The following is a 22179-nucleotide window of genomic DNA, read 5'->3' as shown; positions in this document are numbered from 1 at the left end:
AAATGAGATGTAGCTTCAGTTTATAAAGTGCTCACGTTTCCGTCATGAGAGAAAGTTGTGGTCCGATTTAACATGGAGGTTGATGGAGCAGTTGGCCGGTCTTCATGTTGCTTTCAGGCTTGCTGACAAAACAGTATTTGTTTGTTGGGTTCCACGACGCATGTGTACCACAAGCACAATATTTCCGACGTTTTCATATATAAATTATGCCGCAAAAGTAAATATTGTGGAGTGAATGGCAAAATACAAATATTTTTTCCGCAAGAGTCTGAAGCTCTTCCAGACTCTAGCGATGACATCACCGCTCTAACCTGCGCCATACACACCCATTGTAATCTCTGAAATGGTCCCCATATTTTCCTAAACTTGAACAATAATTACATGAAAACTGTGCTAGCTATCAAAAAATGCTCAATTGGGCAAATAAACTCCAGACTTTTGTCAACGTTTTAAACTTTAAATCACTTCTCTACGTTAAATTATGGCGAGTCACTATGGGCACAAAGATGAGTGTTTTTTTGCTCTCTTCACGCCGAAACCCCATTCAAGTCAATGGAACAATTTCTCGCCGTTTTTCGCGCTTTTCGGCAAAACGGCCGGTCGAAGCTCTTTGAAAACTCGACTTTATTCCACGGAACAAACATTTACATATTCAACTAATTATACTTGATTGCTGCTGTGAATCAGGAAGGATTGTGCAGGAAAGCACACTTTCCTTCAGGTTTGAGTGCCACTGACAAAGCTGTGTGTTTTTAACAAGCATTAGTGTGAAATGAGTTTAGATCAAAGCTCAGACACACGTGTCTTAACTCATCCTAACCATTTGAAATATAATTACAGCTGGAGAAAACTAAAACAAATCCCCAGAGTAATTTTGCCAAGAAAACAATACAGAAGTGTGTAATCCTTTTAAATGATTGTTTATATGATAACTAGGATATATTTTAGCTATAGTATTGGTAGTAATAGTAGTTATACTATTGGTCCTGATGACACGTCTAAAGCAGCACGTTTTTGACCTGTAGGAGAAAGAAAATATATATATATTTAAATATATCTTAGACACTTCAATAAAAAAATTAAATCAACATGTTTCGCCATTTGGAGAAAACCAACTAGAGTATTAATAGCATCCCTCGTCTGAGCAACACATGAAAACCTACTTGTGTGTAACAGTGAAATGTTTTCTGTGTGAGAGCTCTGGCCTTTCATATTATTATTGTATGTATCTTTCATCCCAGTTGTTTTTATATCTTATTTTTTGTCCGTAAATTGCTGCTACTAAACACCAAATTTCCCCTTGGGGATTAATTAAGTATATATTCATTCATTCGTCCTGGTTTGAACACTGCAAATTACAAGCTCTACCCACTGGAAATCACAGAGGACAAAGGCCCACAAGATATTAACTAATATTAATGCGATTAATGTTCATGGTGGATACATTTGTTTTCCCAAACCTGAAACCTTTTTTAAAAGGAGAAGAGTAGACATTTGAACTCTGGCGTCAGGCAAAACATGATGGAGATCACCTGGTTTAAAACAGCTGCTGATGGTCTCACCTGTGTGTTGTAATTAAGGGATGTATATAACAGCTGGCGGTGGATCAGAAGGCAGTCAGTGTTGGTCTGTTGTTCAGTGCCTAGCGCTCCTCGCTGGATTCCGCTACTTCTTTTGTTTGGCTGCACTCAGACTGCAACATGTGGAGGCTTGGTAGCATGTAAGTTCAATTTCTTTTTTCGAAGACTGCTAGCTGCACACGTAATGTCTCTAAATGATGTGCTTTTACTTGTTTAAGATTGTTATGGAACTTGATGGCTGCAGGAATCCTCTTGGGTCAAGCAAGGCCGAATATGAAGCTCAATTCACAGTCGAGTAAGCCTGAACTCAAACAACGACTTTACCGTTGTTACAGAAAGTTGACTCTTCCTCACAAGCCTTTTCTTCTAACAGGCAGCGGCTTACACTCAGACTGTGTGGGTAATCTAATGAGGCTGACTGTGGACAAGGCCCTAGCAGTAGGGAATGAGCTTGAGGTGGAGGCCATAAGTGAGTCTACAAGGTGCTAACAAGCATGACTGGTTCCTCACTAGGAGAGTGGTGTCCTCATGTTTATCTTTATTCCCCCCAGACGACACCCAGCACATCGTGTTAACACCCACCTTGGCTGCTCAGTGTGGCTACAGCATGGAGTCTGACCCGTGGGGCGACACCAGAATCTACTCCTCTCTGCTGGGCTGCTACGTGGACAACAGCGTATGTTTTGAGCTCATTTTATTTGACGTTTTATTATAATTTCCCAGTGAGGAAAACGTGTCATCAAATGTTTGGCATTAATTCCTTAAACTGCTTGATTTCAGCTCTGACTTTCCTCATGTCAAATTCTTTCTCATGCATTTAACTTGTAGGACGATCAAACCTTTCATGTTGGCTTAAGGCTCCGGCTGTACGGCCCCAGTGGATCAGACGTGGTTTCCCACGATGTGATGCAGACGTGCCGCTACACTCGCTGGGCCTCTAGAGAGATTCTCTGCGACAGGAACTACATGGAAGTAGGTCACTAAACATTGATGGTTCTACCAACTCGTCTCTGAGAAACTAAGCCACCATTTCTTGTTCTGAGGTATCGCACCACATTTCTACTCCTGAAGCTAAGGGACCGGCTCAAGATGTTAAAGAGATCGACACCATTCCTGAAGTATGTGTAAAAAGTCCACTGTTGCTTTTCAACCATTTAGCTCATTGACTGGAGGAACTTATGACTTCTCCCCTTCCCTATAGGCCTCTGGGGCAGCACATGGTATCTGGAAGTTGACATTTTACACCCCAGAACCAGTGACGATGGCGCTGAGGGAGGCTGAACAAGCCGGCTATGGTGCCATGGTGACCTCGACCCGTCTGGTGATGCGATCCCCGTACAATGCAGCAGAGACTTCTTCAGAGGATGTAAGCAACACGGCCATCTCAAGTGTTTTGCATTACACCTTGCTTCGAAGCATGACATTAAACCTGACCTCTCTCAGGTGGGTGGAGTCTCCATGGAAGTGTTCAGGGTGAGCGCCTACTACAAGGCCCCACATGGGCTGAGTGTGCTGAACTTGGCAGCTGCTTGTCCCACAGGCAAGTCTGGAGCACTCGGTGGATGGACGCTGTTGGCGTTGCATTGTCACACAGTTGCATCAACAGTTTTTCATTAACAGGTGGCGTCCTCTTCATCAACGATGTCATCTCTTGGCACGTGCCTCGCCGTGTGACACCTCTGGTAGATGGCAGCTTTGAAATTCTAGAAATGCACATGGGCATCAACGGGAAGAGGCTTGATGGATCTCAGATGGCCGCACGGGGGTACACGCTGTCCACCACAGAGTTCTACATGGTCATTGAGATCCCAGTGGGGTCGCCTGATGGCCACTACAAGGTTGGGATGTCCTATCTTAAAAATGCAAGTCACTTTAGAGTAGTTTTATTAAATGTCGTGAATAATTGCAGAGCCATGCCCCAGATTACCAGTACCACATCACCTACATTGTGGAGCCCATGCTTGAGGTACTGTGGAGGGCCACTGACACCCAAGATGATACCAGATACAAGGTTTTGTTCCCCATTGCCACCCCTCTTGCGCTTCACCCTCCCCACGTCCAAGAAGGTAAGTCTCATTATCTGGCAGACAATAACTTCAGGCTAGTGGAGAAGGCTACACACCTGTCTCTGTCTGTCCCTCAGATACTGTCCCAGAGTCCCGGGTGTTCAGCGTTCTCCTGGGGCCCCTTCTTCATGATGTGGTGCTGAGGAACATCACCTTCTTCACCCAAGTTCTCACCGTTGAAGAGAGCAATGGCAGAGGCTTTACCGTCCAGGAGCACCGCTACTCCAATGGAACCAAGACCATCTCCGTTTTAGTGCCCTTTGATGCAGATATTGTCCTGAAACATGTATGAAGTTATAGATGCTAAATGTCACTCTGTGCCAGCTTATCTGCTCTGTATTGAAGCGTTTCAGTGACATGACTGGGCTGTTTATATCTGCAGAATCCTGAACCCTTGGTTACAACCTACTCCCTTTCTCTGATCTTTGGGTTCATCATCCTACCTGAAGAAAGTCCATTTGCACACCCAGTCGAGTTGCAGTTATCTCTGCAGGATGTTGGTGAGATATTTTTAATTGGTCTGAAAGATGTGTTATGGAAGCAAATTTACGATAATCTTCAGTGTCTCCCCTTATTGAAATGATGCCAACACAACCCCAGTGAGAGCCTAGGGGAGAAGGATGCTCAGACAAATGGCGAACCTCTTCTCTGCTTTTAGAGCTGCCCACCATCACTGGCACCTGTGACCAGAACCAGTTTTACATCAGCGTGACGTACGGAAGTCAAGGCAACCATTTCAAGGCAATGATTGGACATCAACAGCTGACACCTGAGATGGCTGACTACCAGGTCCAAGAAAACGGCACACATTTCAGCCTCGTACTGCCGTACACTGCCAAGGACACAGCCTTCGAGGTTTGTCTCTCTATAACATCCCGCCATGAATCTTCCACAGTGGATGACTTCCCTCTTTGTCTTACAGCTGATCACCTCAGATTCAGTAAGAGCCCACGTTGACTTCTTTCTGTTGCATGCCAGTAATGACTGGGTTCTTGCTGATCTCTTCTTGGCCTGCAACTTCCCCTTAAAAACAACCGGTAAGACTTAAACCTGTAGTTTTTCTGCTGATGAGATTGTAGGACATTGTCTTAGCCCTTACCACCTCTCCCCTCAGAGTGCTATCCCAATGGCACAATGACTGCTATGGCTGTGAAGGTGGATTCTGTGACTAATATCCTCCCAAGTAGGCTGACCCTAAAGGACCAGTCGTGCAAACCGGATTTCAGTGATGATCGCTTTGCATATTTCTCCTTCAGTGTTGCTTCCTGTGGAACCACTAGAACGGTAGGTGTTGGTTCACCTTAAATCTCCACATTATTTGTGTTAAACATTCTAATGCCTCTGGTCTTTATTTGTTTTAAGTTCTTTGACCACTACATGCTGTATGAAAATGAGATTGCCTCACCTTACAATAAAGGAGCACCCCCCACATCACCAGTTGGTCCGCAGTACAGGTAGAGGGACTCACTTGTTTATCCTAATAAACTGTCTAGTGAGGGCACCCCTTCAGTGTAATTCTCTTTTCTCCAAGACAAACCATTTCCTGCTACTATGTGGTCAATGAGACTCAGACTGTTGGCTTCAGCTCCAAACCAAGACTCTATGAACCCACCGCAGAGATCGGCTCGGGACAGCTGATGGTGCAAATGAGGCTCGCCCAGGGTAACGTTGACTTTATTAAAAACCTTCTCTTGCAAGACTGTACACTGTCTGGGCCATGTCTCTTTCTAATGACGCTTCTCCTCCAGATTCATCGTACGAGCTCTTCTACCAAGCAGAAGACTATCCAGTTGTACAATATCTGAGGCAGCCTCTGTATTTTGAGGTGGCGCTGGTTGAGTCTACTGACCCACATGTGGAGCTGATCTTGGAGAGCTGTTGGGCTACGCTTGATGAAGACCGGGCGTCTCTGCCCAGCTGGGATATCATTGTGGACGGGTAATGAGTATCATACAACTAAATGCAATCAAACTTCAGGTTTGACTTGTAACAATCATCATTTGATGGGTTTAAAAAAGAAGCATTAAAATGTGTGTTATGTATCCCCAGCTGTGAGAATCCTGATGACAGCTATGTGACACTTTTCCATCCGGTTGTGAGTGACGCCAGGGTTTTAGTCCCATCCCACATCAAACGCTTCTCCATGAAGATGTTCACCTTCACTAAAGATGAGGAGGTTCTGAAAGACGAGGTAAAATGAGTCGTGTCCAAATGAAGCGTATTGGCCGCATGGGAGCTCTGCTTAATAAACCCTTCTGTCGTCTACAGATCTATGTCCACTGTGATGCAGCGGTGTGTGACGCACACAGCCAAGCAGACGGTTCATGCAGAGGCCAGTGTGTGCAACCGCCACAACAGATGAACTACAGACACGAGAGAAAAGGAGTGAAACGGGGTAAGTGACACCTGGAATAACATTTTATCAACTAAATCTACGTGCAGTTGGTGATCGCTTTTTGTTTTTCTAGTGCGACGAGGAACCGACTCTACCAACCAAAGGCAAATCTCCTCTGGGCCTATTCTTTTAACTTCTGAATAAACTTGTCTTTAAACTTTTACAATCATCTCTTCACTCAATTTGTATCAAAGCTTTGAAAAGTCCTTTTGGTTTTCACCCTGCATTACACCATACATACCCACTGTAATGGTGACTCTTTGTATGCAGATGCGGTAGAAGCTGCAAAATGCAGACTTTAGAAATTGTTCATTCAAAGCATCAATCATTTGCTGCATTTTTGTAGCTGGGGGATATGGTCCATGTGCATTAAACTCTGGTTTTAAATTGTTGCCGCCTTTACAGGCGCTTTAGCCCAGAGCTTCACTAGACCAAATGATCCCATGCGCTAAAGCTTTTTGAAAGTGACCCGTTTCATGTGTGTTTCTGCTGAACTCGCCACAAAGTGAAGCGTTACAAAGGCTGCACCACTTGGAGTGTTGTGTTCAGTATCGCTCACAAAGGCCACGAGATCCAGAGTGCGATTACCGTAAAGTCGGGTTACACGCCGCTACTACCTTCGGCCGGTGTCCCTGTTTGCGCCCTGCTGTAGCCAGCTGGCATTCATGCTAGTTCCCCCGCTAACTTCCACTAGCGCGCCCCGACAACCACCGGTAGTGGGACCAGCCCTGACTCGACACCCGACTTGGGCAGGGGGGACGCCGGCGGGAGCTAGTAGCAGCTAGCTCCTAGCTTGTTACAGCGGGAGGTAGGAGCGGCTTGTAACCCGACTTTTACGGTACTGATTTTTAGTCAACTGAGGGTACATCCCAGGTGTCTTGTCGTTGTTCTGCGCCGCCATATTGACGGCCGTCCCAAAGCTCTTACTTCTGCTGGAGTTGTGAGTAGAGATCTGGAAGGAGCGAGGACGCACAAGAGTGACCTTCCAGGAAGTGTTTTATAACACTCTCAAAACCGAATATTGATCTAAGCTCAACATTGAGCATGAGTTGAGAACGGCCGTCTCAAATCTACAACCCTGTTTATAAAATATTTGGAGGAAAGCAGCTCGCTGCAGCCACTGATACAACATGATCCACTCATTCTGTTTTGCACAGGTTGAACGTTATTATCTTGCAAATATATTCAGTGCAAAACAGATTATTTGCAGATGTTCGTCAGTCCAGTATCAGTGAAATCCATTTTATAGTTTACAATCACCATGAGGGATTTACGCTGAAACTTTCCACTTTGTCTACATACACCCAATATCAGTGAGATCCATCTCATGGTTTAGTCACAGCAGGAGAAGTTACGTTACTGATGCACATTTATATGAAACTTGACCGATTCCAAGTTATGACTTTCTAAGTATTGTAATTTACAGACTTCTTTAATGAGCAAGTCTAATGAACTGAGTTTAAAAGATTGTTCATCCTCTTCAGTAGCCAGGCTTGATATTGGAATCATTATTTTGAACGATAATGTATCAATATCTTCTCAATACATAACTAAATCCGGTTTTAAACTCCTTTAAATTGCCTTGAATCCCTGAGTGTAACGCAGTCTCCTCCGTTCCTGTAGTGCTAGATGTCGCTTGCAAGAAGGAACGTTGGTTCTGGGCTCCGTTATAAACTCTTCCTTCCGACGGGTCGGGTACAGGAACATGCAAGGACAGAGGGTGAAAGGTGCATCAGAGGTTCTATGGTTTGCTTAACTATATTTTGGCAATTGTGGAGGAGGTTACAAGCTTCTGGCTCAGCGGCAGATTTACAATCTGAGGGCCGCAGGAGATTAGAGACTAACAACTTTACTTATTGCACTTTATTTCATGTTTATGGGTCTATGGAAGGTAAGCGGTCAGTGACGCAATAAGAAAATAATACACGTGTATCTTATTTTCAAATGAAGTTGGTAAGTGCATTTTAGAAAACAAGTGTTGATTGACACAATGAGAATACAATTCTCATACAAAGTTATGCATCGTGAGTTGCTTGTTAATATGAATATATATTGATATGGATGTGCAGGTTTAAAACTGACCAGGTATTTGAACAGAACGTGAAGACTTCCTGGACGAGAGCAGCAACAATGGTGAGGAGGCAGTCAGGTCGTGTACTCTAGCAGGAGCAAGTGCTGCTGTACTGAATACACTGCAAACAAATGCTATAATAATGCTATAATCCTTCCTCGTTGAAGAAAAAGAAGCCAGCGTTTGCCGCTAAACCTACGAAAAATAACGTGCCACAATTCATAGATATGCCATGAAAAGAATATCTGCGTAATCGTGAACGTATAAAAAGCACATCAGAGGCAGGAGTGCAGGGTTACGGTCACGTTCAGCTGTTCGCTCCCCGTGAAACCAGAAGTCAGCGATTCGTCTCGTCGCTTTCATCGACACTTTGTGTCACTCAACATTGTGTGAACTTTTTAAAAGTAGAAACACATTTTAATGGCAATAATAATAATATTCACATTGTGCTGAAGGTGGAAGAAGCAGATGTATTGTGTTCCAGCTGTTAGTGAAGCTACATGCTGGTTATAGCGACTGTTATAACATTCTTACCACTCCTCCACATTTAACTGATCCAACCAACAGTCCTAAAGAAGCAGATTAACTGACTTGTTGATTACATATTCATCTTTTTTTCTTTAATTGCTGCTCATTCAGTCATGCACATTTAATGCTGATGAGACACACTAGAGATTTTAAGTTTTTAAGAGGCTTTTATAGAAAAAACTAAACGTAATGAACTCATGATCAAGATCCCACTGGAGATCATTGTTCTGACGGATCAGTCAGACTCTGGTGGAAGTTGATCCGTTTCAGGGATCAGCGAGTCAACGTTGTTGTCGAGGTCGATTTCTGAATCCTAGTTCTTCACGGGGAAGATGCAGTTCATTGGAATTCCCACATTGGCACTGAAAAGCTCCATCTACAATAAAAAAGATCAGATTACAACTCAGAACGCTTGTTGGGTTTGTTCTCACTGCACTGATCCGATGGAATGATAATCATATGAATCATTTCAGTACAATGCAACCAGAGGAGTTGGTGCAGAAGTCAGATCGTGGTCATTTATTGAAAATGTTTTGACTGTATAACTATATTTCTAATTGTGATTTCCATCTCCGTGCAAATGCATAATATTGCTGATCAGACATACCTTCAGGTACCTTGTATACGTTCTTTAAATCATTTGAGTTCAGGACAGGCCGCATCAAATTTGATGAGAATGAGATCTCTGCCAGGACAGAAGGTAGAAAACTACTGAGTCCATCACTTAAGGACAAGAATGGAATTATTTTTCCACCAGATAAACCTGAACACACCGAGTGTAACAGCGACTATAACCGCACAACTATATGAATTAAAGTCTAATTAACTTGTTTTCTACACGTAGATCTTAAACTCTTGAACATAAACCGGACCCATTGACATCGGATGATAACTGCAACGGTGTGAATAAGTTGCTCTACGTAGCTTAAAACTATATCTGTGATGAGCAACCAGGTCAACTTTATTCAGATATTCACTTCATTGAAGCGCCGCTAACAACGCTATGATTTAGGCCGTTTTGAAAGGAACAAAAATACAGTCTCTACAAATGTGGCCTACTTCAATAGTCATAATCAGCTGCAATAATGAAGTGTTTCACTTTTGCGTGGCATCTGCAGAATGCCCACTAACAGACTAATGTTGTGCCCAAATGTAATAATTGTATTTGTTTAATACAGTGGGATAATATCTCCACTCGTCCATAGGACTTCTATTGTACTTTTGCCACTAGTCAGTGTGCCTCCTCACCTTTCTTCCACTTTTAGAAAACACAAGACATTTTATTAAGTGACTTTCTCTTCATTGATGTTACTAAGGTGTCATTTAAAAAAAAAAAAAAAAAAAAATCTTAATTTCTTGTGTTTCATGCCATCAGCTCCTCCGACGCCAAGTGGCTCTTCCAGTATTTATACTGTGCTCTACTTAAAGCACAGGGCCGATGCCTACCGTCGGAATGAGTTTAATTATTTGCGTCTGTATGTTTTGCAATTTCATGAAATAACCAGAATGCGATTAGTTTCTCTTGAACACTGGAATTCATAAGTCTCAATGTTTCAGGTTAAACTTATATTCTATAATTCAAATCCACACTGAGGAATGATCCTCACAAGACTGAAAGAAAATGACAATAAATGTAAAAAGTGTTTCCTCTGCAGCGTGTTGAATATAAAGTGTATCCATAAGCTGGAGGGAAACAGATCAAGAAAAGATAATATCTAAAAGAATTTAGTTTCTGGTCCTTTTGTTGTTCAAACCGTCAATGAACATTTTAACCAGACAAGAGTTTAAGCTGTGATCCATCTTAGTATTAAACTCCAGTGATCAGTCTGATCAACTGCAGCATCCAATCAAACAGCGCTAGTGGAAGTTAGCGGGGGAACTAGCATGAATGCCAGCTGGCTACAGCAGGGCGCAAACAGGGACACCGGCCGAAGGTAGTAGCGGCGTGTAACCCGACTTTACGGTAATCGCACTCTGGATCTCGTGGCCTTCGTGAGCGATACTGAACACAACACTCCAAGTGGTGCAGCCTTTGTAACGCTTCACTTTGTGGCGAGTTCAGCAGAAAGACACATGAAACGGGTCACTTTCAAAAAGCTTTAGCGCATGGGATCATTTGGTCTAGTGAAGCTCTGGGCTAAAGCGCCTGTAAAGGCGGCAACAATTTAAAACCAGAGTTTAATGCACATGGACCATATCCCCTAGCTACAAAAATGAAGCAAATGATTGATGCTTTGAATGAACAATTTCTAAAGTCTGCATTTTGCAGCTTCTACCGCATCTGCATACAAAGAGTCACCATTACAGTGGGTATGTATGGTGTAATGCAGGGTGAAAACCAAAAGGACTTTTCAAAGCTTTGATACAAATTGAGTGAAGAGATGATTGTAAAAGTTTAAAGACAAGTTTATTCAGAAGTTAAAAGAATAGGCCCAGAGGAGATTTGCCTTTGGTTGGTAGAGTCGGTTCCTCGTCGCACTAGAAAAACAAAAAGCGATCACCAACTGCACGTAGATTTAGTTGACAAAATGTTATTCCAGGTGTCACTTACCCCGTTTCACTCCTTTTCTCTCGTGTCTGTAGTTCATCTGTTGTGGCGGTTGCACACACTGGCCTCTGCATGAACCGTCTGCTTGGCTGTGTGCGTCACACACCGCTGCATCACAGTGGACATAGATCTGTAGACGACAGAAGGGTTTATTAAGCAGAGCTCCCATGCGGCCAATACGCTTCATTTGGACACGACTCATTTTACCTCGTCTTTCAGAACCTCCTCATCTTTAGTGAAGGTGAACATCTTCATGGAGAAGCGTTTGATGTGGGATGGGACTAAAACCCTGGCGTCACTCACAACCGGATGGAAAAGTGTCACATAGCTGTCATCAGGATTCTCACAGCTGGGGATACATAACACACATTTTAATGCTTCTTTTTTAAACCCATCAAATGATGATTGTTACAAGTCAAACCTGAAGTTTGAGATTGCATTTAGTTGTATGATACTCATTACCCGTCCACAATGATATCCCAGCTGGGCAGAGACGCCCGGTCTTCATCAAGCGTAGCCCAACAGCTCTCCAAGATCAGCTCCACATGTGGGTCAGTAGACTCAACCAGCGCCACCTCAAAATACAGAGGCTGCCTCAGATATTGTACAACTGGATAGTCTTCTGCTTGGTAGAAGAGCTCGTACGATGAATCTGGAGGAGAAGCGTCATTAGAAAGAGACATGGCCCAGACAGTGTACAGTCTTGCAAGAGAAGGTTTTTAATAAAGTCAACGTTACCCTGGGCGAGCCTCAGTTGCACCATCAGCTGTCCCGAGCCGATCTCTGCGGTGGGTTCATAGAGTCTTGGTTTGGAGCTGAAGCCAACAGTCTGAGTCTCATTGACCACATAGTAGCAGGAAATGGTTTGTCTTGGAGAAACGAGAATTACACTGAAGGGGTGCCCTCACTAGACAGTTTATTAGGATAAACAAGTGAGTCCCTCTACCTGTACTGCGGACCAACTGGTGATGTGGGGGGTGCTCCTTTATTGTAAGGTGAGGCAATCTCATTTTCATACAGCATGTAGTGGTCAAAGAACTTAAAACAAATAAAGACTAGAGGCATTAGAATGTTTAACACAGATAATGTGGGGATTTAAGGTGAACCAACACCTACCGTTCTAGTGGTTCCACAGGAAGCAACACTGAAGGAGAAATATGCAAAGCGATCATCACTGAAATCCGGTTTGCACGACTGGTCCTTTAGGGTCAGCCTACTTGGGAGGATATTAGTCACAGAATCCACCTTCACAGCCATAGCAGTCATTGTGCCATTGGGATAGCACTCTGAGGGGAGAGGTGGTAAGGGCTAAGACAATGTCCTACAATCTCATCAGCAGAAAAACTACAGGTTTAAGTCTTACCGGTTGTTTTTAAGGGGAAGTTGCAGGCCAAGAAGAGATCAGCAAGAACCCAGTCATTACTGGCATGCAACAGAAAGAAGTCAACGCGGGCTCTTACTGAATCTGAGGTGATCAGCTGTAAGACAAAGAGGGAAGTCATCCACTGCGGAAGATTCATGGCGGGATGTTATAGAGAGACAAACCTCGAAGGCTGTGTCCTTGGCAGTGTACGGCAGTACGAGGCTGAAATGTGTGCCGTTTTCTTGGACCTGGTAGTCAGCCATCTCAGGTGTCAGCTGTTGATGTCCAATCATTGCCTTGAAATGGTTGCCTTGACTTCCGTACGTCACGCTGATGTAAAACTGGTTCTGGTCACAGGTGCCAGTGATGGTGGGCAGCTCTAAAAGCAGAGAAGAGGTTCACCATTTGTCTGAGCATCCTTCTCCCCTAGGCTCTCACTGGGGTTGTGTTGGCATCATTTCAATAAGGGGAGACACTGAAGATTATCGTAAATTTGCTTCCATAACACATCTTTCAGACCAATTAAAAATATCTCACCAACATCCTGCAGAGATAACTGCAACTCGACTGGGTGTGCAAATGGACTTTCTTCAGGTAGGATGATGAACCCAAAGATCAGAGAAAGGGAGTAGGTTGTAACCAAGGGTTCAGGATTCTGCAGATATAAACAGCCCAGTCATGTCACTGAAACGCTTCAATACAGAGCAGATAAGCTGGCACAGAGTGACATTTAGCATCTATAACTTCATACATGTTTCAGGACAATATCTGCATCAAAGGGCACTAAAACGGAGATGGTCTTGGTTCCATTGGAGTAGCGGTGCTCCTGGACGGTAAAGCCTCTGCCATTGCTCTCTTCAACGGTGAGAACTTGGGTGAAGAAGGTGATGTTCCTCAGCACCACATCATGAAGAAGGGGCCCCAGGAGAACGCTGAACACCCGGGACTCTGGGACAGTATCTGAGGGACAGACAGAGACAGGTGTGTAGCCTTCTCCACTAGCCTGAAGTTATTGTCTGCCAGATAATGAGACTTACCTTCTTGGACGTGGGGAGGGTGAAGCGCAAGAGGGGTTGCAATGGGGAACAAAACCTTGTATCTGGTATCATCTTGGGTGTCAGTGGCCCTCCACAGTACCTCAAGCATGGGCTCCACAATGTAGGTGATGTGGTACTGGTAATCTGGGGCATGGCTCTGCAATTATTCACGACATTTAATAAAACTACTCTAAAGTGACTTGCATTTTTAAGATAGGACATCCCAACCTTGTAGTGGCCATCAGGCGACCCCACTGGGATCTCAATGACCATGTAGAACTCTGTGGTGGACAGCGTGTACCCCCGTGCGGCCATCTGAGATCCATCAAGCCTCTTCCCGTTGATGCCCATGTGCATTTCTAGAATTTCAAAGCTGCCATCTACCAGAGGTGTCACACGGCGAGGCACGTGCCAAGAGATGACATCGTTGATGAAGAGGACGCCACCTGTTAATGAAAAACTGTTGATGCAACTGTGTGACAATGCAACGCCAACAGCGTCCATCCACCGAGTGCTCCAGACTTGCCTGTGGGACAAGCAGCTGCCAAGTTCAGCACACTCAGCCCATGTGGGGCCTTGTAGTAGGCGCTCACCCTGAACACTTCCATGGAGACTCCACCCACCTGAGAGAGGTCAGGTTTAATGTCATGCTTCGAAGCAAGGTGTAATGCAAAACACTTGAGATGGCCGTGTTGCTTACATCCTCTGAAGAAGTCTCTGCTGCATTGTACGGGGATCGCATCACCAGACGGGTCGAGGTCACCATGGCACCATAGCCGGCTTGTTCAGCCTCCCTCAGCGCCATCGTCACTGGTTCTGGGGTGTAAAATGTCAACTTCCAGATACCATGTGCTGCCCCAGAGGCCTATAGGGAAGGGGAGAAGTCATAAGTTCCTCCAGTCAATGAGCTAAATGGTTGAAAAGCAACATTGGACTTTTTACACATACTTCAGGAATGGTGTCGATCTCTTTAACATCTTGAGCCGGTCCCTTAGCTTCAGGAGTAGAAATGTGGTGCGATACCTCAGAACAAGAAATGGTGGCTTAGTTTCTCAGAGACGAGTTGGTAGAACCATCAATGTTTAGTGACCTACTTCCATGTAGTTCCTGTCGCAGAGAATCTCTCTAGAGGCCCAGCGAGTGTAGCGGCACGTCTGCATCACATCGTGGGAAACCACGTCTGATCCACTGGGGCCGTACAGCCGGAGCCTTAAGCCAACATTAAAGGTTTGATCGTCCTACAAGTTAAATGCATGAGAAAGAATTTGACATGAGGAAAGTCAGAGCTGAAATCAAGCAGTTTAAGGAATTAATGCCAAACATTTGATGACACGTTTTCCTCACTGGGAAATGATAATAAAACGTCAAATAAAATGAGCTCAAAACATACGCTGTTGTCCACGTAGCAGCCCAGCAGAGAGGAGTAGATTCTGGTGTCGCCCCACGGGTCAGACTCCATGCTGTAGCCACACTGAGCAGCCAAGGTGGGTGTTAACACGATGTGCTGGGTGTCGTCTGGGGGGAATAAAGATAAACATGAGGACACCACTCTCCTAGTGAGGAACCAGTCATGCTTGTTAGCACCTTGTAGACTCACTTATGGCCTCCACCTCAAGCTCATTCCCTACTGCTAGGGCCTTGTCCACAGTCAGCCTCATTAGATTACCCACACAGTCTGAGTGTAAGCCGCTGCCTGTTAGAAGAAAAGGCTTGTGAGGAAGAGTCAACTTTCTGTAACAACGGTAAAGTCGTTGTTTGAGTTCAGGCTTACTCGACTGTGAATTGAGCTTCATATTCGGCCTTGCTTGACCCAAGAGGATTCCTGCAGCCATCAAGTTCCATAACAATCTTAAACAAGTAAAAGCACATCATTTAGAGACATTACGTGTGCAGCTAGCAGTCTTCGAAAAAAGAAATTGAACTTACATGCTACCAAGCCTCCACATGTTGCAGTCTGAGTGCAGCCAAACAAAAGAAGTAGCGGAATCCAGCGAGGAGCGCTAGGCACTGAACAACAGACCAACACTGACTGCCTTCTGATCCACCGCCAGCTGTTATATACATCCCTTAATTACAACACACAGGTGAGACCATCAGCAGCTGTTTTAAACCAGGTGATCTCCATCATGTTTTGCCTGACGCCAGAGTTCAAATGTCTACTCTTCTCCTTTTAAAAAAGGTTTCAGGTTTGGGAAAACAAATGTATCCACCATGAACATTAATCGCATTAATATTAGTTAATATCTTGTGGGCCTTTGTCCTCTGTGATTTCCAGTGGGTAGAGCTTGTAATTTGCAGTGTTCAAACCAGGACGAATGAATGAATATATACTTAATTAATCCCCAAGGGGAAATTTGGTGTTTAGTAGCAGCAATTTACGGACAAAAAATAAGATATAAAAACAACTGGGATGAAAGATACATACAATAATAATATGAAAGGCCAGAGCTCTCTCACACAGAAAACATTTCACTGTTACACACAAGTAGGTTTTCATGTGTTGCTCAGACGAGGGATGCTATTAATACTCTAGTTGGTTTTCTCCAAATGGCGAAACATGTTGATTTAATTTTTTTATTGAAGTGTCTAAGATATATTTAAATATATATATATATATTTTCTTTCTCCTACAGGTCAAAAACGTGCTGTTTTAGACGTGTCATCAGGACCAATAGTATAACTACTATTACTACCAATACTATAGCTAAAATATATCCTAGTTATCATATAAACAATCATTTAAAAGGATTACACACTTCTGTATTGTTTTCTTGGCAAAATTACTCTGGGGATTTGTTTTAGTTTTCTCCAGCTGTAATTATATTTCAAATGGTTAGGATGAGTTAAGACACGTGTGTCTGAGCTTTGATCTAAACTCATTTCACACTAATGCTTGTTAAAAACACACAGCTTTGTCAGTGGCACTCAAACCTGAAGGAAAGTGTGCTTTCCTGCACAATCCTTCCTGATTCACAGCAGCAATCAAGTATAATTAGTTGAATATGTAAATGTTTGTTCCGTGGAATAAAGTCGAGTTTTCAAAGAGCTTCGACCGGCCGTTTTGCCGAAAAGCGCGAAAAACGGCGAGAAATTGTTCCATTGACTTGAATGGGGTTTCGGCGTGAAGAGAGCAAAAAAACACTCATCTTTGTGCCCATAGTGACTCGCCATAATTTAACGTAGAGAAGTGATTTAAAGTTTAAAACGTTGACAAAAGTCTGGAGTTTATTTGCCCAATTGAGCATTTTTTGATAGCTAGCACAGTTTTCATGTAATTATTGTTCAAGTTTAGGAAAATATGGGGACCATTTCAGAGATTACAATGGGTGTGTATGGCGCAGGTTAGAGCGGTGATGTCATCGCTAGAGTCTGGAAGAGCTTCAGACTCTTGCGGAAAAAATATTTGTATTTTGCCATTCACTCCACAATATTTACTTTTGCGGCATAATTTATATATGAAAACGTCGGAAATATTGTGCTTGTGGTACACATGCGTCGTGGAACCCAACAAACGACAACATGAAGTCCGGCCAACTGCTCCATCAACCTCCATGTTAAATCGGACCACAACTTTCTCTCATGACGGAAACGTGAGCACTTTATAAACTGAAGCTACATCTCATTTCTAAATCCTTACAAATATTTAAGTAGACGGAAACGTCCTCAGAAGTCTTGTGCTTCTCATGATTACGTTATTTTCGCGATGGGATGCACGGTTGTCGATGTTGGTTTGTCTGGTGTCCTATCTTGTTGTGAAGTCCTTGGCCGTTTCTCAATCAGCGTTCTTCTCTGGACTCGTGTTCTCTGGACTCGTGAAACGTCATCAGTCGCGGCCCAAGTACTGTTCCAATTCAAAAGTCCGCTTCTCGCCAAGAACGGTGAAAATGCCCGGATGTGACTTGATCCTCCCATTTACCCAGGATGCATCAGAGCAGACTTGAGCGTACTTGAGAGAGCCAATATCCCAGAATGCATTTCGGACCAGCAAACGGGGAACAATGGCGGATGAGAAAACTCATAACTGAAAGTTAACATTCTCTGAATACTACCGTTGTTGAGTCACAAAATGTAATTTCAGGATGTTTTCAGGCGAGAAGTTAGTGGTTTAAGCATCAAATCTGTGGTCGCTTTGTCAAGAATCGGCCGACTTAAAAAGATACGCCGACGGGTCGAGCGCTGACTCCCGAGTCCAGACTCTCCCAAGTGCTGCTACTCCGACAACAGGATGTTGGGTTCTACCCCTGTGGCATTTCCTAAGCACTGGTAATGCTGCCACCAGGGCGACTGTGGCTCAGGGGTGAGCAGGGTCGTCCCTCAATCAGAGGATCGGCGGCTCGATCCCCGGCTCCGCTAGCATATGTGGATGTGTCCTTGAGCAAGACACTTAACCCTACATGTCTCCCGTAGCTGTTCTACGGTGTGTGAATGGGTGATAATCTGATGTGGCTCCTTCATGGTAGCTCCTCTCATCAGTGTATGAATGGGTGAATGGTGTCATAGTGGTAAAGTGGTATGGAGTCATTCCATAATTTGGTTCCCCTAAATCTGATAGACAATGTACCTCGGCTAGTCAGTAATTTAGGAGGATGAAGATGTGAAGATTGAGGAGTTCGACACCTGCAGGGAAAGGCGCTCGACAGCGACGTGATAGGATGTGACATCATAGTGACACGGTATCACCTCATGCTCCAAGAGAAGAGGTGTTCCCTTTGAAAGAGGGTCCACTTCAGGGAGCAGCACTAGAGGGCAGAAGAGCCACATGCGGGTTAGCGCCCCCTGGCCTAGAGTCAAAGTATATCATCTCAAATGTATGCCATATCAATTCTGTCTCCCAAAAAGAGATGACATATTTAATGGGTGAGTCTAGCCCACTACTCTGAGTGATCTGTGTTTGCCTCCATATCCTTGTACCTCCTGCTAACACCGTGACATCATCATGGCATTGGTTATGAACCGGTCTCTGTTGTGTTTTTCATTTTTACAAACAGATAGGAAAAGAGCAACCAATACAGAGCAGCCCAACACAGACCAAAACTCCCCAAAACAAGCCATTACACGTCTGCTATATTTGCAGCATTTGATTGATTTATTGTTTCATTATTTTACCGTGATGATATTGTTCTATTATGTACATTCAGACACATACATACATATGCAATATGCGACATCTGTGTCATAATGTGAAACAAATCCAGTCACCAAAGGTTAAACACAAACCAAAGAGAACACACCCGTATGATTAAATACACCATCAGTGACATCGGCCTGTATCATAAACAACCATCATGAAGTTAAGTAAGGCATGTCAGATAAATGAACATAATTTACCACTGTCCAACTTTTCACGTCAGCAATTTAACAGTGAAAAGACTGCCAGTCTTAAGGGTATTTTTATGTTTTTCTTTTCCATGACCAGGGTTTTCTTTAGGGGGATTAACTTCTGCGTTATTCACAGCGATCCTTGCGTTTTTTATACACCAAACCTCCTGGGCATTGTCGGATGTAAGTTGTTCCACCTGAACAGCTGATGAACTTACTTTGGTCACTACGTTTGCGGTAATTCCCATCATCTTTGCCAACACAAAACCTTCCGCCAATGAGTGAAGCAGAATAGTCACATTTATCTGTGTTTGGATTATACACCAAAGTTGGTTGGCATTGAAAGACGTGGTCGTTTCCACCTGAACAGCTGATGAAAGAAGTTACGTCATCAGGGTTAAAGTAGTTCCCGTCGGATTCGCCATTACAGAAGTTGTCATTAGTGTTTTGAGCAGTAACGACAGCAGCATGGTCACAGACTTTTATGGTTGGATTATACAACAAATCTCCTGGGCATTGTTTGACATTGTCTATTCCATGTGCGCAGGTGATAAAAGAAGATTCGTCATCAGGGTTAGGGATGTCTCCATCTGGTTCGCCAACACAGTAGTTGTAAGGAAGCTCACCGAGGACAGGTAAACCTAAAATAATCAGATTCAGATTTGTGTTAATAGCTGTTTCTGAAAGAGCACATATATTTTCAGTGCATTACACAAATGTATAAATGTAGTAAAAGTGGATGACATTGAAGATGATGGCATTGCATCATATAAACACTGAAAACCACCACCCCATCACTTCCTGGTTATCCAACGCTTGTTGAGTTAAGGACGTAATGCATGGAATAGTAAGACTGTTGATTATGAATTATACATGTTTATAAACTTACCCAAGCTGGCGATGACCACACAGAGACCTTGAAAGTGACAGACTGGTTAGTATCGGCTTCAACAAAGCTTAACAGGGACCTGAACCACAAAGGGAGTTCAGCATACCCAGGGTATGTTTCAGTTATCTGGTTCAACTAAACCGAACAGCCGCTGGTTATCAACTCAGTAAACCATCCCAGGGTTTCTTCTGTGTCACGAGCGCGTTCACATAAAAAGGGGGACAGGTCTGCCGTCAGCAGAGCGAAGAGAAAACTATAATATCGGACAAATACGTAGAAGTTAAACAATACTTCACCAGAATACACACATTCATTCATATACACAGCTATCTTGCTCTCAAGATGAAGCAGCCATATTCTAAATCCGTCCATTTACAAATTCATTTCTTGCCAGCTGTCACTTTGAGTCACTTTGAACTGTCCCATGGAGACTGAACCCTGAAGTTACCTTGCTGACCTCAAATAATGCTCCGTGGTACAGACCCCAGGTCAGTGCATAGATGAAGATTACAACACAGGTCTTATATCCTTCGTCCACTAGTCTGTATCTGTATTTGTCTGTTAATGAGAGAATACTCTCTGAGATTTCTGCAGTCACCCAGTTGAATGGAATTTAGTTTTACCTTCTTTAAATGAAACTGTTGTATGTTTTCTTACACTTTCACACAATCACTTCATTCCGTGCACTTTATTTGAATTATAACTTTAATTTTTAAATTCTGTAGACCCAATTGTAAATATTCATGCTCCCTTTTTATTGCACTCTGTTTTATATTTATTGTTAAATGTTAAATGTTGTGCACGTCCCGCCAGGACAAATTCCTTGTATGTGTAAACATACTTGGCAATAAATTATTCTGATTCTGATGAATAATCAACAGAAGTACATTTCATTCAATTTAACAATCTTACCTGCAGTTAGGACGAGGTTGCACATGTTGCCACTGTGTGGGCAGAAACAGAAGCATTGGATTAATATGCAGCAGGAGAAATATGAACAGAATTATGAACTAGACAAATCCTCTGAGCTATTATTAATAACGTGATCCACAATAGTTTTTGAGTCAGACAACCGCACAGTGGGTCAGTTTCATATGTTGTGGTTGTTCCAGCAGGGCCACGAAGCAAAGGTTTAATTAAACAATAATTGTTGACACATTTCACACAGGTGGTGTATTTGTGCAGATATGATGTCGCCAACAGACACTGATATAGTCAGCTCCCACCAACATATGAAGGGATAGTCTCCAGTCTCACCAAGACTAACATTCAAATTGTCAAATTTAGTGACAATAATGCAGAGAAAGATGTACAATACAGATATCAAATGCAAAAGTATATGTATAGAGTAGGAAGGACATGGTGGTGCTCAGCATCTGCCCACACATAAGTATCCCTGTATGTGATAGCAATACATGTAATAACACAAAGTTGTTGTAAGATCAAAGTAAAGGTATACTTACAAATGGTGAAAGAAGCACACTGTCTCTCTGCTGGGACTGATGTCTGACAGATGTATTGCTACGATGCTTTAAATAGGGAGCTGATGAGGCGTGGCCATTAAGGCACAATGACCCTAATGCTGTAGGAATGTTTTGGAAGAAGATCAAAAATCCAGTCCAATGCAAAGTTGATGCCATGCGTCAGAGGAGACTGGCCAGACTGGTACCTCACAGAACCACTCGTTACCACAGAGGTGTGTAGAAGAGCATCTCACAACAACATGTTCAACATTGAAGCAGACGGTTAAAGAAGCAGAAAACCACACCGGACAACACGGACCTGAGGCTACAACTGGAACGGCGCTCCAGAATTGGACAATAGAAGACTGGAAAAACATTGCCTGCTCTTTGCAGAGCATGTGCTATAAAGCACTTATTATATGACTGTTAAAATGCATTTGATTGTACATGTCTGCTGATCTGGCCAGTGAGTGTACATTGAAATGATTTTGCAGTCCACATTTTCATAAACGAGTCCATCTTGTGTCTCTATCATGAATACACCTTCACCGCCACAGCACTTCCTCCAGTTAAGAGTAGCACCACCAGTAGTTCAGAACACACATTGATTCCTATGAACATATTATCCTGACATATGATGAACGTGAACTTACATCTCTGTAGAGCAGGTGTCTTCAACGTGTTTCAGGCCAAAGACCCCAAACTGATAGAGATGGAGCAGGGACCCCCGACTATGTATATTGTATAACATTGTGTTTTATGTTACATTAGGCCTAGTGCCATGTATAAACATACCTAGTTATTGTGCATTCAATACTAAGCTAGTCAAATAATACACAGGTTCACATATTCATGTTTTTATTTTAAACATGTGCAAGGTACAGTGATTGTGCCACTGCCATTTATAAATGTACCTTGTC

At 43.3% G+C, this 22179-nt stretch overlaps 2 protein-coding genes and 1 long non-coding RNA gene across 3 annotated transcripts; 1 reads left to right on the top strand and 2 right to left on the bottom strand.

Annotated features, from left to right (window-relative positions):
* Positions 1-1988: 1988 nt before the first annotated feature.
* LOC306743865 (zona pellucida sperm-binding protein 2-like) lies at positions 1989-6185 on the top strand (the record flags this gene model as incomplete). The annotated part of the gene is made up of 16 exons (XM_079226430.1): positions 1989-2049; positions 2132-2256; positions 2409-2552; positions 2782-2946; positions 3024-3120; positions 3267-3418; positions 3490-3646; positions 3724-3932; positions 4029-4146; positions 4305-4501; positions 5009-5100; positions 5178-5308; positions 5395-5584; positions 5696-5837; positions 5915-6041; positions 6115-6185. The coding sequence occupies 16 exons, from the start codon at positions 1989-1991 to the stop codon at positions 6183-6185; spliced, it is 2178 nt and encodes a 725-aa protein (XP_079082556.1).
* Positions 6186-11047: 4862 nt separating this feature from the next.
* Positions 11048-15246, bottom strand: LOC306743801 (uncharacterized protein; the record flags this gene model as incomplete). The annotated part of the gene is made up of 18 exons (XM_079226362.1): positions 11048-11118; positions 11192-11318; positions 11396-11537; positions 11651-11840; positions 11927-12057; positions 12135-12243; positions 12406-12474; positions 12552-12666; positions 12734-12930; positions 13089-13206; positions 13303-13511; positions 13589-13745; positions 13817-13968; positions 14115-14211; positions 14289-14453; positions 14683-14826; positions 14979-15103; positions 15186-15246. The coding sequence occupies 18 exons, from the start codon at positions 15244-15246 to the stop codon at positions 11048-11050; spliced, it is 2379 nt and encodes a 792-aa protein (XP_079082488.1).
* A 3405-nt stretch (positions 15247-18651) lies between these two features.
* Positions 18652-21327, bottom strand: LOC306735585. The gene is made up of 4 exons (XR_013770984.1): positions 21260-21327; positions 20709-20740; positions 19797-19823; positions 18652-19548 (listed from the first exon to the last, which is right to left on the bottom strand). It is a non-coding gene; the product is annotated as an uncharacterized lncRNA (long non-coding RNA).
* Between the last annotated feature and the right edge of the window lie 852 nt (positions 21328-22179).

The sequence above is a fragment of the Taurulus bubalis genome (genome assembly GCF_910589615.1).
Source record: "Taurulus bubalis genome assembly, chromosome: 1".
In the NCBI taxonomy this organism is placed as follows: Eukaryota; Metazoa; Chordata; class Actinopteri; order Perciformes; family Cottidae; genus Taurulus; species Taurulus bubalis.
The sequence above is the reverse complement of the archived record's forward strand: the minus strand, read 5'-3'. Positions and strand labels throughout refer to the sequence as shown.